The following is a 19714-nucleotide window of genomic DNA, read 5'->3' on the forward strand; positions in this document are numbered from 1 at the left end:
AACATCCTCATGTTCACACCAGCTTTCCTAGGCAACCAGTCTCCTAACTACTGTATATTCTGGAAAGCTTGTTTCTGACTTTGAGTGGGCTACATTCATTTGTTCTGAACAGCCAGTCCTGCACTGGCACTGTGTGTGTCCATGCATCAGCTCCGAGTGACACGTGCACCCAGAGTCTAGACAGATGTACCCTCCCCCAATTCAGATATTTCAGTTTCAGAGACCAAGCTGCATGTGTTTGGGAAATGAATCCTGACAAACATTTATTGCATTTTTATTCCACCTCTCCTCCAAGGTCCTCTGGATGGCATGTATAGTTCTTTCAATTTATCCTTACAGCAGCCCTACGAGATGGGTGAGCCATTCTCTCTTGCCCAACCTGAGATCATGCAGTGTGTTTCCTGACAAGTAGAGATCTGAACCTAGGACTTCTCAGCCCTATTCCAACACTAACCACCATGTCTTGACTACAGAAACTCATGCCAGCAACATTTCCAAAAGGTATCCACTAAAATCTCTCCAAAAGAAAACAAGGACAAGAATTTACCACTAAAATCTCCCCAAAAGAAAACAGGGACAAGAATTTACCACTAAAATGTCTCCAAAAGAAAACAAGGACCAACAACTACCAGAGAACAAGGAATTGGACTCTCTTCCCTTGTATACCTGTCTGGAATAATAATGGAAACCATTATTAAGGAAAGAATTAGTAGGCACATAGATGAACAAAACCTATTGAGGCAGACTCAGCATGGGTTCTGAAAGGGAAGATCTTGTCTCACTAACCTGTTAGTGTTCTTTGAGGGGGTGAACAAACATGTGGACAAGGGGGATCCAATAGATATTGTTTAGCTTGACTTCCAGAATGCTTTTGATAAAGTTCCTCATCAAAGGCATCAAAGTAAGCTCAAAAATCATGGGATCAAAATCATGGATCAAAACCTGGCTAATTAATAGAAAACAGAGAGTGAGTATAAATGGACAGTTCTCTCAGTGGAGGGTGGTAAGCAGTGGGGTACCGCAGAGATCAGTACTTGGTCCACTGCTTTTTAACTTGTACATTAATGATTTGGAGTTGGGAGTAAACAGTGAAGTGGCTACATTTGTGGATGATATGAAGTTGTTCAGAATGGTGAAAGCCAGTGAGGATTGTGAGGCACTCCAAAGGGATCTGTCAAGGATGGGCAAGTGGGCATCAACATGGCAAATGGGGTTCAATGTGGCCAAGTGCAAGGTGATGCACATTGGAGCCAAAAATCCTAAGTATAAATACACACTGATGGGGTTTGAACTGGCAGAGACTGATCAAGAGTGAGATCTTGGAGTCGTAGTAGATAACTCACTGAAAATGTCAAGACAGTGTGTGACTGCAATAAAAAAGGCCAATACTATGCTGGGGATTATTAGGAAGGGTATGGAAAATAGATCAGCCAATATGGTGCGACCTCATTTGGAATACTGTGTGCAATTCTGGTCACCACACCTTAAAAAGGATATTATAGCTTTGGAAAAAGTGCAGAAAAGGGCATATGCATGGGATAGAGCAGGTAGAGAGAGAGGTACTTTTCTCCCTTTCTTACAATACAATACAATACAAGAACTCGTGGGCACTCAGGTTAGAACAGATAAAAGGAAGTACATCTTCACCCAAAGAGTGATTAACACATGGAATTCACTGCCACAGGAAGTGGTGGTGGCTACAAGCATGGACGGCTTCAAAAGGGAATTAGATAAGCATATGGAGCAGAGGTCCATCAGTGGCTATTAGCCACAAGGTATAGATAGGGACTCTGGGGCAAGTGATGCTCTGTCTTCTTGGTGCTTGGGGGGGCGTCAACAGTGGGATGGCTTCTAATGTCCTGGCCCCACTGGTGGACCTCCTGATGGCACTGGTATTTCTGGCCACTGTGTGACACAGAGTGTTGGACTGGATGGGCCTTTGGCCTTGATCCAACATTGCCATCTCTTATGTTCTTACACTAAGGATTGTTGTCCCAAGTGGTTCCAAATTACACATGACTGATTTTTGATTTCTTCATTAGAATATTTTTATGCCACTTTTCATTTTAAAAAGTTTTCTGCAGGGACCAACAACATATTAAAAATTAAAACCAAATACATTAACAGTCAACACACTAAAATGTTAGAAGTGAAAAAAAGCTCAGCAATTACATGTTATTGTCTGTGCCCCTGACTTCAGAGGTGAGTTGGGTGGTAACCATAGATGGTTCCCCCCCCCCCCCAAATCAGTGGCATCTTGTGTAATACCCTTCCCCATTGAGGCCTGCCTGGCACCTACCCTACCCCCTCTTAGGCACCAGGCCAACATGTCTCTTTTTACCCAGGCGTATAACTTAAAGGCTTGATCTTTCAACATCACTTCTGTGCTCCGCTTCTAGCCTGAAAACTCTTCTAGGAGACTAATTTTAAGCTGCTCAGCTCAGTGCTTTGGGCTGATGTTCCAAGTGTCTTTTTAACTGTTAAAATGTTTTTTTTATTATTATGGTTCATTTTGTAAGCCATGTCAAGCAGGTTCTCTGGAGAGGCAGCTTGGAGATTATCTAAATAAATAACTACCATTTTCTAACAGAGGACTGAGCTTTGTGGACTTGGTGATTTCTTTTAAAGATTGCAGTCCTCTCCTGCCTGTTCTCTAGTAAAGAACCACTGATGTCTTCTTATTTGTTTTAAACATATAGTTATCATGGCATATTGCTGCCTACCATATCACTCTCTTCCACAGTGAAAGGGGAGGGGGACTAGAAGCCCATCAATAGCTTGTTCTTAATCTGAGGTTTAACTCTTTTCTAAAGGTAAAGGTTCCCTTGCTTGAAAGCCTGTCGAGTCCGACTCTAGGGTTGCGGTGTTCATCTCCGTTTCAAAGCCGAAGAGCCAGCGCTGTCTGAAGATGTTTCCGTGGTCATGTGGCCGGCATGACTAAACACCAAGGCGCACGGAACACTGTTACCTTCCCACCGAAGTGGTACCTATTTATCTACTTGCAATTTCTTGCTTTCGAACTGCTAGGTTGGCAGGAGCTGGAACTAGAGACGGGAGCTCACTCCATTATGCAGCAACTCGGGTCTCGAACTGCTGAACTACTGACCTTCCACAGCCTGCAGTTCAGCGTCTTAACCACTTGAGCCACCGCAGCTCCTAGCTCTTTTCTAGGAAGCATGAAAAGGTTAAGAAGCCTAAAACTTCACGTCAGGTCCTCGTGGCCTGCCAGCCCCATACCCCTTAATCCCTTAGCGCTCTTCCACAACTAAATCAAAAGTATCTCTGACTGCATTAATTCAGTTCCTCCTACCTTTGCCTCTCCTCTCCCTTCATGGTCCCCCCCCCCCCGCATAACAATTTAGATTGTAAGATCCATAGAGCACAGACCCCTCGCCCACTTCTTTTTATTCCATTTATTTATTCCGGCCTCACTTTTCTCCTCACCCAGGAGTGAGCTCATGCAGTGAACAAACTAGGGTTACCCTCCTCCAGGTGGGGCCTGGAGATCTCCTGATATTACAACTGATCTCCAGAGGACAGAGATCAATTCCCTTGGAGAAAATGGCAGTTTTGGCAGATGTACCCCATGGCATTATGCCCTGGTGAGGTCCCTCCCCAAACTCCGTCCTCCTCAGCCCCCCCCAAATCTCCAGGTATTTCCCAACCCAGAGTTGGCAACCCTAAAACAAACACTTTACTTAGTAAAGAAAAATAACCATCATGGGTGTGGAGTCAGATGTAATGAGGCCTGGAAAGTAAATTCGTTTTGAAAGTGAAACTCATGGATGATAAAATATTACTTCTTGATGTATAGATCATGTTCAGATTAGATAGCAGGGACTGTGACTCAGGAGGGGGGATGGCAGCTAGAAATGAGTGAGTGAGCCAGTGTGTGCAGTCCTTATGGTCAGAGAGGATATGTTATCTTTGAGAGGAAGAAGACAAAAGGAAGGGATGAATATTCAATGGCAGGGGGGGGGGGAAGGCCAAGCCCAGGTTAGGTACAATCCAGGAGTCAACAGACACTGCCTTTCCCAGCATGCTGCGGGGGTGGGGTGGGGGGAAATCATGTCTATTAACTGACATCAAGATAGCATCAATCTTTCGGGGCAGTACAGAACCCCAGCCACCTAATGTGTCAAAGCCACATTTGCAGCCACTTCAAAGAGACCAGAAGAACCCCCCACTGCCCCAAAGTATCTATGCACGGATTGCTGCCTTGGAAACGAGGAATTCCCAGAGATCAAACGCCACAGACCGTCTCCTGCCTCTAAGCCAGATCGGAAGATGTATCCAAGCGTAAACAAGTATCTATGCACACATCTTAATAATGACTAGAATGCTATCTCTGTTGCATGTTTCTGCCGTGTTACAATACACCGGAGTGTGTGTGTGTGTGTTTTCCTGATGCAAAACATTAAATAGCCTAGTTTATGGCTTGGACACAGATGCAGTGTATTTCCTTACAAATCCGGCAAAGAAGCACAAAAATGAGAGATTTTCCTTCCAGCCAAAGAAACAGAATCCCACCATCAAAGCACTGCATGCTATCTTAAGTGCCGAGGCAGAGCGCGACAATAGAAACAAACAGCAGCAAGGGCACCACAACACATTTCCCAATCTGAATTACATTTTCTGCAAAACGCAAGGGAGGGGAAACGGACAGCATCTTGCACCTCAACAACGCCAGGTGTAAACATCCAATCCATAACCCAGGCCGTATTTTGTATTTTTTTTTTTAAAAAAAATAACAATTAAAGGGAAACAGAGGCAGATTTGTTTACTCAGAGACTTCTGAAATGGTTAACCGGGCGGATGGTTCCCAAAGACCTTACCCCTTCAATCATCTTCCAGGACTGATTTGCCTCCACCTGCAGCAAGAGCCTTCTCCTCCTCCTCCTCCTCTCCCTTTCCAGTCAAGGCAGCCCCTCGTAGGAGCTTTCTCTCCCCATCCTGCACGATCCTGATTTGACAGTGCGCTCACCACGCCTCTCTGGTACCTCCACTTCTCTGCACACAGATAAAGAAATTAGCCCTAGAGAGATCTGAGCAGAGAGGGGAAGATGCACAGAAGAGGCTTCATTTCCACCCAGCCGCCGCACATTAGCATCAAAATTAAAAACACGGAGCTGGGAGTGTGTTGGGAGGGGGGAGAGGAGAGAAGCAACCTGCTCGCCAGCCCTTTTTAAATGACAAAAGGGCAACTCCCTCTGTGTCCTCAGCGCCCCCTGCTGGCAGACTGGCCCAGCAGCCAGCGAGAAGCCGGCTGCATCCCTTCCCATTAAAGAGCCTTTCCTCTTACTGCAGTGTCGAGAAATGACGCAATGATCTGTTGCCATCACGGCCTGTTTTTCTCCAATCGGTCTCCCCAAAGCAGAGTCTCGTGGTCTGCCATTCCACTTTTTATTGGTGGACCACATTCCGGGGCCCTCTCCAGAGAGAGGCAGTCGGCCAAGAGCCGCAGCCCTTGATGGTTCCAGACTCTATAGGATAAAATGCTCGTTGGCTGACAGCCCAATCCTGAACAGGTTTACCCAGAAGTAAGCCCTATGGCTCTCCCTGTGACTTACTTCCATGTAGCGCTGCGCTGCAGCCCTTGGATGAGCAAAGGAATTATAATTGGGGTGTATGTGTGTGGAGGAAATCTTGTTTACTATAAGTTGCAGTAATGTATCATTTAGTACACTAGAGAACTGGGGGAGGGGAGACTTGCCCCAAGGAGCTTACAGTTGGAAAAGAGGAATGGAAAAGCTGGATCAAAAATAGAAAGGTAAGTATGCACCTACATGGCTGTCAGGATTCAGGGTTGAAAATCTGTTCATATTTTATGTTTTCAGTGACTGGATTACTTCTGTTTCTGAAAGCCAACATAAAGCCATAATGTGATGTTGCAGCACAAACATCAAAGACCATTCTCAATTGTATTAACAGGAGCCCGTGTTAAGAGTGATGGACTCTAGTCTGGAGAACTGGGTTCAATTCCGCCCTCCTCCACTTGAAGCCAAGCTGGGTGACTTTGGGTCAGTCACAGCTCTCCCAGCCCCTCCAAAATAAGCCTAGTTTGCTGCATAATGCTAAAAAATAGCTAGAGCTTCAGGCTGTCAGATAATCCTAAAATCTCCTGATTTAACCCCACACAATACCATATGATAATTTTATTTAATTTTAATTTAACAAGAGCATATGTTTGCTCATATAACTCAGAATCATAATCTTGCAACCCACAGATTTCTTTGGAGTGCTGCCTCTCAGAATCACAGTTCAAGAAGGAAAACAGTTAAAACCAATTTTGAGGAACTCAGCAGGTACGAATAGGGGGGGGGGCATACCTTCCTCCAACATTTCACCCATGGAAAACAGGAATATGTTCGCTACATACCAGTTTTATGACAAAATAATGTTACCGAAGCACCCCACTCCTTACATGCTGCTGAAGGTTCTGCTGCATCTTCTATGTATTGCATTTGTCTAGTCCACAATATTTACTATTATTTTCTTCATTTATAAGTGTGCCATTCTCACAAAGACTCAAGGCAGATTACACAGGTTAAAAACAATGCAGTAAGAACAGTATAAAAGATATAACCGTCAGGGAATAAAACCAAGAGTGCGTTTACTCTTTTAAAGACTTAAAAAAACCCCAAACATATGACTATTCTACAGTATTCCTCAACAGTTTAAAACATATTTTGGTGGCTGCAGGGTGCAAAATGGCAGGCTGCGTACATGCCTTAGAGTTTGTGCACATAAATATACCTTCATGTGCACTAAAGATGTGGTTCTCAGACTTTCATGTCCTACATTGCACCAATCATTCTTATCAAAGAATCTGGCCCCCACCATGATAGAAATGAAAATCCCACTTATTTGGCGAAGGACATTTATATGTTTACAGGCATTCGCTTATTACTGCTAGTGTGCCAAAGGGGCACAGATGCATAATCTCTGGCAGGTTGGAGTGGCAGGCAAAGATATCTCGGAGTTACAAGTGAACATGGGGCTTGAGAAACAAAGGGCCCCTTGTTCCTAACCAGTACTTTTATGCTTTGTGTATATTTTAACTGTTTTGTATGTATTTGAACTTTGCTTTTTAACTCTTTCAAAAGTTGTTTTAATGATTTATGTTTGGGAGGGGGTTGGTTTTAATGGTTCCATAGTGTAATTTTATCATGTATGTTTTAAATTGTTAGCTGCCTTGGTGGACAGAAACATGGGATGGGATGGGGAGAAGCAAAGGGGTTTTCTCTTTTCCACCATCCTATGAGGTAGGTTAGGGGAAGAGACAGCAAGTGGCCCAAGGTCACCCAGCAAGCTTCCATGGCAGAGTGGGGGTTCAAACCTTGCCCGAGCCTTCTAGATCCTACTGTGACACTGTAGCTACTGCACCTCTCTGACTTCACGTGACCACAAATTAAAAGCAGCATTGGACATCTATGGATAGAGCTCCTAATGCGGTACATAGCTTTAAAATGCATCCGGGTGGGGGAAGATAGTTTTTAATTGGAGAAAGCAGCCCATAGGCAGCAGGAGAGGGGACAGTTCAAGCCCTTCTTCCTCAGCTCCGTGACTCCAAGCCAGAGTAGTCCCCATAGGACCAAACACCACATTGGGAATTCCAGGTGTGCAGCTCCAACATCACATGCAGCTTGGTCCAGAGAAACAGGACAAAACGATTCAGCTGATGATGATCCAAGGAGACCATCACAAAGAAGCAGAGGTCCAAGTTCACATGTTGTTTCCAGAGCTGCTGAATCTGCAGGGAATGTACCTATGACAACTTTCTGAAAGACACTGTAGCATCCCCTGAGGTGTGGTGACTGGGGGGTGAGGGTGCCTCTCTTGCTTCAGTAGTCCTGCTCTGTACCCAGCACATGGCAGACTCCAGGAGTTTCAGGTACAACAGGTACTGTTGCTCACCCCCAGGTGGATCCTGGAGATCTGGAATTACAGCTGATCTCCAGACTACAGAGATTGGTTCCCCAGCTTTGGAGAGTGGACTCCATGGCATTATATGTGGCATTATATAAGAAGGCCCCCACCCCTTGCCAAACTCTTCCCTCCCCAGGCACACACCCCCAAATCTCCAGGAATTTCCGTACATGGAGTCAGCTCAGCAGCCCCTCCAAAATAAGGCCCTGGAAGAGAAAACTTACAGACGAAGGACACCAGTGCACACACACATTGGGAGACTGCATTCAACACACAGAAACATGACCTAACTTCCATACCAGCCTGGAGGGTAAAACAGAAACTTGTTCCTGAGGACTCACTTAATAACAGATCTATGCAGGGGTCATTTCCTGGAGGAGCGCACAGGAGCGGAGCTCTGGCAGTAAAGAGCCCAGGGGGCGGGCACATGCAACAAGCCCCGCCCCCTGCTCACAGCAGCCCTGGGCCACAAGGAGCAATAAGCAGCCGGGTAAGTTGCAGAGCCCCCTTCCCCCAATAGCAATCCACAACAATCCAGTGGCACCTTTATGGCCAAGGTTTATTCAGGTACAAGCTCTCCCTCCTCTGTGAGGGCAGATCTGTGCATTCCCCCCCCCATAGCATAGCTAGCAATCCAAAACAGTCCAGTGGAGCCTGAGCGGTGGGTGTTGCCTTCTGACACACTTCCGGTGATGTCAGGGGGTGTGGCATATGCTAATGAGTTATGCTGAGTTATGCTAATGAGCTCCTGTACCTCTTTTTCTACGAAATGACCCCTGGATCTATGTGTTACACGGACAATGACACACATGTGCCTGGTCGGCTGACAGCCTTGCCAGAGGAGAAAGCAAGCCCAAAAGAGGATGACGAGCAAGATCACATACTTTAGGGGAGACCCTGAAAGAACAGAAGAGGCCTTTTACCTACCCCAGCTCAAATGAGGGTTGGTTCGCAGCCCAAAAAGGGACAGTACTAGGGTTGTCAACTCCAGGTTGGGAAATTCCTGGATATACAAAGGTGGAACCTCAGGAGGGCGTGGCTAAGGGAGGGGAAGGACCTGAGGGGGGTATAATGCCATAGAGTCCACCCTACAAAGCAGCCATTTTTCTCCAGGGCAACTGACCTCTGCAGTCTGGAGATCGGTTGTAATTTGAGGAGTTCTCCAGGCTGCGCATGGAAGATGGCAACCCTGCCTGCCAGTAGCACTGTCTATGTTGTATGTCACCATCAAAAACCCAAACGTAGGTCACCACAGCTCTATGCTCCACTTGGAAAGAGGGGCAGGGTGTGTCGGAAGAAAACTGGCTTGGAAGATAAACGGTTGGCTGGAAGTGAATCCCTTTGGGAGTGCAAGATATTTGGGGTGTCTGACGTGAGCTATGAGATCTGGTGGCCTTTGCTGTCTCTTGTGGGATGATCGCTCTGTTGGGACAAGCAGAGAATCACAGGCCAGACTACGAGACAGGCCTGCCTTTCCCAGGGTGCCTGTGCTCCGGCTCACCTGCCCCAGGCATGAGGTGGGCAGATCAGGAAGCGCTGCACAAGAACTGTGGGGTGCGGTTGTAAGTGTGACTCTGTCTCCTGTTCTGGATTTTGCTTAGAGCATATTTGCCAGGAAAGTCAGGCTCCACTGCTGCTAAGTGTGGTTATTAGTTCTGCATCATAGATGGGCATTTGCAGTGCCCAGAGCACCCAGTGTTTCCGGGACTGAGGCAAAACATGAAAGGCACTCAACTGTTTCATTTTTTTTTTAAAAAAATGGCATGTGAAAGGTGCTTATGCCGAAGCTGGTAGGGAAATGAGAGGAAGAGGGCAGCCCTGTTAATTCTCCTGGATCCCTCAGCAGCTCTTGATACCATTGCTCACGCTGTCCTTCTAGGCCACCTTTTGGGGTTGGGACTAGGAGGCACTGTTTTGCAGTCGTTTCAGTCCTACCTTGAAGGCAGGTTTTAGGGTACGGTTCTGGGGGCCTGCTGCTTGGCCCCTTGGCCTTTGGTTCAGGGCATCCCAGAATATTCCATCTTGTCCCCCATCTTGTCATAATATGGCCACAGTATGATAGCTTTTTTCTACTGCTACAGACAGATTAACTTGGCTACCCATCTTGGGGTTTTTGTCTTCTTTTTTTGGGGGGGGGTATTTGTGTATGTACTTGCGAGCCTGGAAGTCATGGCTGACTTCTGGCGACCCCTAGTGGGGCTGGGACATTTCAGAGAGGAGGCTTATATTACCTGCCTCTGCATCCTGGCCCTAGTATTCCTTGGAGGTTACCCATACAAGTACTTGCCAGGGTCGGCCCTGCTTTGAGATCAAGACTACCCATCTTGATCTAGCCTCAGTTTAGTCATTTTAGCTTCTAGGGGAGAGGTCAGGCTTGGTTTGATCTAGAACCCACTTATTTGTCTTTGGTGGTTCACAGTATCTGTAAAACTCCTCCAACACCACATTTCAAATGATTCAACTTTCTTCTTGTCAGCTTTCTTCCACGTGGCACTCCCGTTTTCTGTCCACATCCGGCTTTGTTCCAGAAATCCAAATGCACAGGCGCAAAATGAGAATGCTCATTTAGTGCAAATCTTTATTATCTTTTAGACAAATTAAGTGCGATTAGGGGGGGGGGGGAAACACCCAAAGCCCTTTAGGCAAAGTAGTGCTCACTCTGGGAAGTAAAGATCCTGCACCCATCCATTATGGAGAACCTGAAAGACAATTTTGTTACCAGAATGAAGAAGCTGCAGCTATTTGCTGAAGAGTTTAATTGCTACCTATTATTTTTACCAAGTAGCAGAGCTATTTACGTTTCATTAAAAAAATCATTCCTTTGCTCCATCAGAAATACAACTGAGTAGGCAGTGAAGCTTTCCGCAGTGATCTTATTTCAGACAGACGCCTTTTCTAACTATGCAAACTATGCAGAGTTTTGGGTTTTGATTTTTTTTTCCCTTTCAGCATGTGTGCCCATCTTTGCTTATAGGAAGGCAGGACTAGGATCAGTTTTTGTGGCTCAGAACGTAGCCTATTGTGTGCTTCCCCTCGCTGGAAACATATAGATGTTCTGAAATGTATCCTGCCTTAAAAAAGACCCAATACAGCAATTCACAAAACCAAACAAGGACCCAAGGTAAGTAGGAAAACCAACATACAACAAGTACCGTGCACAGATGATTATAACGTATGTTATAAAGAGACTTTAAGGAGTCCTCCCTTTTGAAACTTTTATTTAACAGAGGAGGACTATTATTAATTATAAGGTTGTACAGTAACTTTTGAGATTCTTGGAGATGATATTTGATATTTTTGATATCTCTTATATTGTGAATTGTGATTAAGATAATTAGATATGTAGAAATTATTGTAAAAATATTTTTCAAAAAATATAAAATTATTTAGGATATGTTATAATCATCTGTGCACGGTACTTGTTGTATGTTAAAAAAAGACCCATACATGCCCTCTCTCACATGTACAGAGCACTGAGGGCAATTCTGCATTGGCTTTTCCCTCTGTTTTAGCAAACCCACGTTAGAACAGAAATCCCCCTCTGCATTGCATGATGCTTTCGCTTTCTTTGATCATTGGGTTTTATGGTACCATCTACATAGATTATGGCCGTTCAGGGGTGACTTTGCAGTCAGTACGGGGCTGGCCCGGGGTGTTTGAATGTGGCTTTGAGCTGCACCTTTCCCTCAGTCTTGAGAAAATGTGGAGCGAATGCCAGATGCAGAACCAGCCTGAGCCCCTCTACTGCTGCACTCCCTTGTGAGAAGACTGATGCCAGTTAAGTGGGCTGGTGTTGGAATGACAGAGGATGACACGGGAGGAGAGCCTGCATGAGCTCAGAGCTTGTCCAGCTGGCTGCATGAAGATCACAACCTGCAGAGCCAGGGCTTCCCCACTTGGGCTGAGAGATCCCTGACTGCTATGGCTGGCTGGTTGTCCGATGACACATGATAAGGGAAGCAAGAAAGCCAGGTGACTTGGCAAGGAAGCAGCCAGATTGCTGGTTTCTTGAATTGCCCAGGCCTGAAATGATGCAATAGCCAGCCCAAGGTCAGATCCCTCTTCTCCCCATAGCTTCAACAGTGCACATGCACTAATAATATGTGCAGCTGACTTACTGCAACCCCATAGGGGCTTGCCATAGCCTGCCTCTGCACAGCAAACCCTAGCCTTCCTTGGTAGTCTCCCATCCAAGGGCTAATGAGGGCAAGTCCCCACCTAGCTTCTGAGACCTGACCAGACAGGCCTAGCCTGGGCCATCCAGGTCAGGGATGTCCCTAGTTGGGGCAAAAGCATTCCCATCGTCCCACAAACCACTTGCTGGCATGAATTTGCAGTTTAGAAGGGGAGCTGGAAGCGGTGTCACCTCTCCTGTGCTGCTTCTGGCACGGAAGGCAGTTCTTGACTAGTGCTAAGCCAGCTTTCAGAATACAGACTGAGACTTCCAGTTTCTAGCCCTCACTGTCATATGTTTAACAGCTTTTGAAGCCGTATGCCCCTTTATGAGAATGCCATTTTTTCTGTGTGATGCAACACTCACTGGGTAAAAAGCAGGGCTATTTTTGGGGAGGAATGCACAGGAACGGAGTTCCGGCTGGCTCCCGAGTTGGCCACACCTAGCAGGAACTCATTAACATAATAGGCCACACCCAACAACAGAAACTCATTAGGATTAGCTAAATTAGGGGTGTGTGGCTTAACATGCAAAGGAGTTCCTGCTATAAAAAAGCCCTCCGTTTTAACAAACAAGGTAAACAGAATAAGAAGCAAAAGGTGAGTGTGTCTGGATGACCACACTTCTGCGAACATGGGGTGTGTGGCCTAATATGCTAATGAGCTGTGCTGTCAGGGGTGTGTCCTAATAAGCAAATGAATTTCTGCTGTTGGGTGTGGCCTATTATGCTAATGAGTTCCTGCTGGGCTTTTTCTACAAAAAATGCCCTGGTAAAAAGTAATATACTCGGACAGGGGGAAGCCTTACCAATTATCCATTTTTGTGAAGCTCTATGAGCCCCACATAGGCCGGCAGAACAGTCTCCCTCCATGTATATATAGGGGCCTCCACCACCTCATTTGAGCATGCAGTCTGTGTGTTGTTCTCCACTTTAATGTAGCAGCTGGAACTCTGTGGTACTCTGTTTCCCAATAAGCATCTCTCCAGGGGTGCTGGCCCAGAAGTGGTCCCAGAAGGTTTGTCATCAACTGGGTCTTCCAGCTTCTAGAAGTAGAAAGTAAACACATAGTTAACAAACTCGCTTGGGTGGCCAAGCTACACCTGGACCAAAACCATGGAAATAGGCACAAGTTGGCAACGGCAGCAAGAGTAGTATTTGCAGCCAAGTGGAAAATTGAAGGCTGCCCAGCTATTGAGAACTGAGTAGACAAGACGCAAGAATACGCAGTTATGGCAAACCCGACAAACTACATTAACAAAAGTTGAATTCGAAAACAGTTGGTGAGTTTTCTATGACTATTATAACTGATCTCTTTAGTTATATATCTGAAAGGACTAATAGTAAATAAGAACACTATAAGACAGTTTTAATATGAAATAAAAAGAGTAGTACATGTTGTTTATTATAACAAACTATTATTTATTATAACAAACTGTCGTGTGAAATCTTATTAAAATTTATATGATGTTATCTATATTATACTATATAATAGATAAGATCAATAAGATACGATAAAAATGAAAATATAGTATGAGAAATTGGTAGAATGTCATTATACAGATTTTTTAAGTGAATAGGTCATATATATTTTAAGCTATATTCTTATGCCATTACACCATATATATCTTGTTAAACATTTGTTAAGCTATTATACAATATACTTTTTTACATCTATATATATATTCCGAGAAAGGAATGTTCTTAATTTAAAATTGCCCTCACACTAGTTTTTTTGGTAATTATATTTTCTATCTGTTTTTCCTTGTTTCTTCTTTTTTTCCCTGTATCCCTTATAATAAAAAAATTAAAAAAAGAAATATGCACAAGGTATGATCCTGGGGTAGAGCATTAAGAGTTCTATGAGACCTGATCTAAGCAGACAGTAGAATGAGGTGGTACGGAATTTGCCACTTCAGACTGAAGGTGGATGATGCCACCTTTGAGGGTTCCCACATGTAGAAAAAAATCCCTGAAAATAGTAATCTAGAAGCTTGGGAGAAATGATCCCTGCTGTGCTTACTTTCTATTTGCAGATCTTGTTGTTGTGAGCCCCTTCTGTAATCTGAAGTGGTATAGTCCATTAGCATTGTAACCAGTACCAAGCTTACTGGTCTTAGTGTAGGTGACAAAAGTTGAACAGTGGGGCCACCCATAAATTAGGTAGGCATCTCTACATAAGAAAAAAAATGACCTTGCAAATTAACTCATAGGAAAAGATGGCCTTTAAAAAAAAAGCCCAGTGAGGACTAAAAATATCCTCTAAGATATGAAATGTTGAAAGCAGCTGAGCATCAATTAATGGAAAAAGCAAGGCTAGACCAGTCTGCTCAACCCCCTGGGACTTTAGGGAATCCCATTGGGAGATTTTGGGGGAGGGGATTTTAAAATTCCTCCCCGGCCACAATTTCGCATGGGTCTTCAGTCTGTGCTGATCCCATTCCCATTTATTTCTGTTTGGATTTGTAGACCTGTCTCAAATTCTGCACAGTGAAATGGAAGAGTTCTGGGACATACGAATTCAGACAAACACCAGATGGAAGTGTGTGTCAGATTTTTGAAGGTTGTACCAAGCCCAGTTTCTCTGCTTGCTGTAAACTGGCTCCTTGGGGACAAAGATATGCAAACTATTTCCTCTGAAGTGCTGCATGCGGGGCATTTTTTAAAAGTGGAGGAGTATTCAGTTGTTTCTGTGGGACCTTGGATTCTCATGGCAAAAAATTACTCTGGATTGAGATATTTTCCTTTGCACGCAGTAGGCCTCAAAGTTCAGTCTTGTTTCCTGCCTCCATAAGCTTGCCTCAAGACAGAGACCTTGGCTTTTCAGCTATTACTGCTCCTTTGCCAGATATATATGATAAAATGAGTAGCTTTTAGGGACTGTGGACCACTTATTTGCCCCGGACCCTGCAAACATGGAATCCATTAACTCTTTTCACTTTATTCAGTTCATTTCCACTTTCAGAGCCCATGGGTCTGTGCAAAGGAGCATCGAAATTTGTTGCAAGTGTGAATCAGGATAGTCTAGAAGTGTTCTAAAGCAGGGCCTTCAAACCCTGGAGTGCATTCCTTGGGAGCTTATCAGGAATTGCTCATTCAGAAGATTGGTAGGGGCAGAGGAGCCCCCTTTGCAATACCAGTGGTGGAGCCAAGCATGTCCTACACAAGAGGAGCAGCAGGTCTGGCCAGTGTTCCAAGAAAGCCACCTGTGCATCCTGGCACAAGACCTCGGCAGATTCTGTAGCACACACAGAGGTTCCTCCGCAGACCACTCCCTTATGCAAGCAAGCTTTACAACAGTGGGGATAAGCCAGGGAGCGGAAAGTCAGCTTTCCTCCTACCTCACGTCCTGCCGTTTCCTCCAAAATCAAGTGCAACAGGCGAATGTACTCGGCAGCTGCTTTAAGCATGTCAACTTTACTAGGCTTCCGGTCTTTTGGGATCAGTGGCACAAGAGACTTGAGCTTGGAAAAACCACTGTTCAAGTTCTTTATCTGCTTGAAAGAAAAGAAAGGAGTAGGAGATTAAAGTAAAGGGGTCTCAGGTTCCTGAATCTCCTTTTCTCTCTTCTCCCCCGGCAACTACCAGATTATCTGTTGTTTGTTTTTATTGGGTTTACTCAACTGTGCCCGAAATCAGGGCTGGCAGCAGGATTTTGGGGGCCTTTGGGCACAGGATGTCCACGGGCCCCATACTGCCACTCCCCATCCAAATTACAGCTCTAGAGGTGCATGAATGCCTCTTTCACTTCAGACCTCCTTCCAACACAGAAATGGGAGATACCACAAGGATGTCTGGTGTGACCTCACATTTCCTGTTAAAAAGGAGGCTGTGGGCAGTGATGCTCCTGTGTTCCAGTAATGTCACAGGACCACAAGTAGGGTTGCCAACATCCAGGTGGGGCCTGGAGATGCCCCAGAATTACAGTTGATCACAAGACTCAGATCAGTTCACCTGGAGAAAATGGCTGACTTGGAGGGTGGACTCTATGGCATTATGCCCTGCTAAGGTCGCTTCACATCCCCAAACCCTCCCCTCCCTAGGCTCCACCCCCAAACCTCCTGGAAGTCCCCAACCAGGAGTTGGCAATCCCAAGTCATTGCTCTGTTCCCTCTAGAACTTCTTCTGCCAAGAAACCCTCCCGTTTCCCAATGGAAGGAGTGTCTAGAGGAAACCAATGAGGCACATTTGTTTTGTTCCCTTTGTTCCTTCCTGGTATGAGACATGGGAGACCAGCCAAGCATATGGTCAGTAGTTCCTGGGTAGTTTCTCTGCCAGGCCCTTGACTGTTGACACCAGATACCAGTCCTGGCCAAAATCGTATTGTACCTCACCTTGTTCCCTTCTTCTAAATGAAAACTGATCTGGACAAAGGTGAGGGCTTTAACATGAAGATTCTGAATTTGGGTAGGAAGAGCTGACTTGCAGAAGTGCTTCTGCAGACAGGATTGCTTCAAAAAAATCAGAATCAAAGATGGTAGAATTTATTATGTGGGGACAAGACTTCCATGCTCTTGTCTACCTCTTGTTTACTTCAATAGGGATTATGCTGGATGGTGTCCCACGGGTCAAACCTCACCCCTACTGTGCCACACTCCACAGTTCGTAAAATCCATTAACAAAGTCAGCCATCTGACCGTGAGAGAGCCACCTCAGAACTTTCCCTTTATTAGAGTAACCAAAATGTAAGGCGCAGCTCAAGAAAGCAACAGGGCATTAAGCCCCAAACATTCAAATCTAGCAGAGTTCCACATCTAGTTTTGTGATATGCTAAATACAAGAGCAAAGAAACATCATAAGGATGGAAGGAAACTAGTTTTGCCGAAAGTTGTGAAAGGCTGGGCTTCCCATAGGTATGCGTATACACAGTGCTTCTTTGGCTATCCTGTTTAGTGAAACAGGTTTGGGATGCAATATAAAAACCTCTTTCTTACAGAAAGCAGTAGGATAAGCAATCCTTCTTCAAACCAGCTTTCCAAAAAGCTTGAGTCCGGTGGTACCTTTAAGATCAACAAGCTTAATCCTGGGTATAAGCTTCCGTGTGCACCACACTTCATCAGGTATCTGGTGAAGTGTGCACGCATACAAAAGATTATGCTCAGAATTAAACTTTGTTGGTCTTAAAGGTGCCACTGGACTCAAACTTTGTTCTGTTGCTTCAGACCAACACAGCTACCCACCTGAATCTATTTCCAAAAAGCTGCCAAAACCAAGTTTAGAACAGGTGGTTGAATGCATTTCACCATCCCAAAGTTTACCCAAGTTATCTAGAGTCAACATTTAGTGAAGCTAGTTCCCTGATAAGAACTCTCTTCAAAACATTGGAGTTATTTTATTGCTCTATTCAGGCATCTTTCCCAGCAGAACTGGCACAAGAATGTCTGCCCCTCTCTCTCTCTCAGAACATGCTGGATCCAGGTGGTTAGTGCAAGCGCAATAACAGCCATCAGGATACTGGAAAAAAGAAACCTACAGAATCATGCTTTTAGTAGTGTTATATAGCTTGGAATATTTGCATGGCCACTTATAGGAAGGGGCTGTGGCTCAGTGGTAGAGCATGTATTTGGCATGCAGAAGATCCCAGGTTCAATCCCTGGCATCTCCAGTTGAAAGGATCGGGTAGGAGGTGATGTGAAAGACCTCCGTCTGAGATCCTGGAGAGCTACTGCCAGTCTGAGTTAGAGATGTGAAGGCCTGGAAAAAAACCAGAAAAATTCAGAAAAAAACCGTTTTTCCCCCGTTTTTTTCCTGAAACCTTTTTGTTTTTTCTTCAAAAAATTGGAAAAATTGAAAAAAGAAAAAAAATTGATTATGTAACGTTTTATTTTAACATGATGAATAAAATATTTTAAGACAAGGTGTTCAAATATTTTTCAAATCATTTCTAAAATATATATATATGGTATCAGATTGATGTAATTTCTGTGCACTGAGGACAAGCAAGTCCTAGGTTACAAACTGAACTCTCCAATCCAAGAACAAGATGCATTTCTTCCTTTAGGAGGTGCGATTGTCAGAAGAAAATAAAAAGGTTTCAGTTTTGTTTTTGTGTGTGGGTGGGTATTCTGTTTGTAATAATTGTTTGGATACACTATATTTTTAATATGCTAGTTGTGATAATTTCATGCCAAGTAAAAATGTCCATAGTCATATTTTATGTTCCTAAAGTAACAGAATGACTTTCAATCTAGAGAAGACAATAGAAATACGAATGTAGCATTTTTTTCAATTTTTCAAAAAAATTCCTTTTCCCCCCGGAAAAAAACGGGAAAAAAAGTTTTTTTCTGAGCTTCAAAATTTCCAGAAATTTTACATCTCTAGTCTGAGTAGATAATACTGATTTTGATGGACTAAGTGTCTGATTCAGTATAAGGCAGCTTCCTGTGTGTTCATGACACAGCGGGGGTCCCAAGCCTTTTTGCACCTGTGGAAATCTGACACTGGGTGATGGGTGTAACCACAAGATGGCTGCCATGGGAGGCAGAGCCAGGCAAGCACATGCGCACAGAGGAAGCCTGAGTACAGGGAACAAGAAGGGTAAGTTTTAAAAAATACACTGGGAGAGAGGAGGGAGAGATACAAAAAATCAACACTGTGGTGGCAGTTGTCACTTAAATGTTTTTGAAAATATGCACAGCCAATCAGATCTCCAATGGCCAATCAGATGCCCTGCTGGACAAAAGCACCACCTGACCCCACCCACTTTCTAAAAAAATTGAGGGGCAGGAAAGGTGTCAGCAGGCACCATTATAAGAGAGCCAGTTTGGTGTAGTGGTTAAAAGCACGGACTCTGATCTAGGAGAATCAGGTTTGATTCCCCACTCCTCCACTTGTACCTGCTGGATGACCTTAGACAAGCCATAGTTCTGGCACAGCTGTTCTTAAAAAAGAGCAGTTCTCGAAAGAGCTCTCTTAGCCCCACCTACCTCACAGGGTGTCTGTTGTGGGGAGGGGAAGGGAAAGGAGTTTGTAAGCCGCTCTGAGACACCCTTGGGTAGTGAAGGGTGGGGTATAAATCTAATCTCTTCTATTTACTAGTTAGCTTTCAGGACACCATCCCACCAGGTTGCTGTGGTAGCTAGATTTCTATCAGTAGTCACATTCTGGAGGTAGCTACTTTCTGACCTCCATCACAACACCTGAAGAACCACCAAGTGCTTTTTTCAGACAACTCGTTTTCACTTGGGCAGGTTTTCAACTCACTTTATACTCTGATATGCCCCTTGAACACACCAGAGACACATAGGAGTAACTGTATGGGGTGTAGCAAGTGTTCATTGGCACTTTTGCAATGAGGCTTTCTTTGTACAACTAATTCAACCACCCTTCCACTCTGGCTAATTCTTCAAAGTCATTTTAAATCTTTTATTTTATTTTATTGTAATTTCAAGAACAGCATCTCTTGCACAGCCTGGTCCTTTACCATACTTATTTGGAAGTAACCCTTGCTGTGTCCAATGAGGCTTACTCCCAGGCAGGGGTAATTTCCTGCGGGAGCGCACAGAAGCGGAGCTCCAGCAGTAAGGAGCCCAGGGGGCGGGCCCATGCAACAAGCCCCACCCCCTGCTCCCAGGAGCGGAGCAAGAAGCAGCCAGATAAGTTGCAGAGCCCCC

General features: G+C 44.7%; 2 protein-coding genes across 2 annotated transcripts in view; both read right to left on the minus strand.

The window, feature by feature from the left end:
* The window catches only part of ADD2 (adducin 2), a 72211-nt gene extending 67221 nt beyond the window's left edge, over positions 1 to 4990 (minus strand). The window contains exon 1 of the mRNA XM_015421093.1: positions 4836 to 4990. The gene's annotated coding sequence lies outside the window, so the exon portion shown is untranslated. The remainder of the gene's footprint in view (positions 1 to 4835) is intronic.
* FIGLA (folliculogenesis specific bHLH transcription factor) overlaps positions 1 to 19714 on the minus strand; it is a 43065-nt gene that overhangs the window by 4376 nt on the left and 18975 nt on the right. Inside the window, exon 3 of the mRNA XM_015421083.1 lies at positions 15443 to 15595. Coding sequence (XP_015276569.1) covers positions 15443 to 15595 — 153 coding nt within the window. The remainder of the gene's footprint in view (positions 1 to 15442; positions 15596 to 19714) is intronic.

This window comes from Gekko japonicus, unplaced genomic scaffold (assembly GCF_001447785.1).
Source record: "Gekko japonicus isolate JY-2015 unplaced genomic scaffold, Gekko_japonicus_V1.1 scaffold13, whole genome shotgun sequence".
Lineage (NCBI taxonomy): Eukaryota > Metazoa > Chordata > Lepidosauria > Squamata > Gekkonidae > Gekko > Gekko japonicus.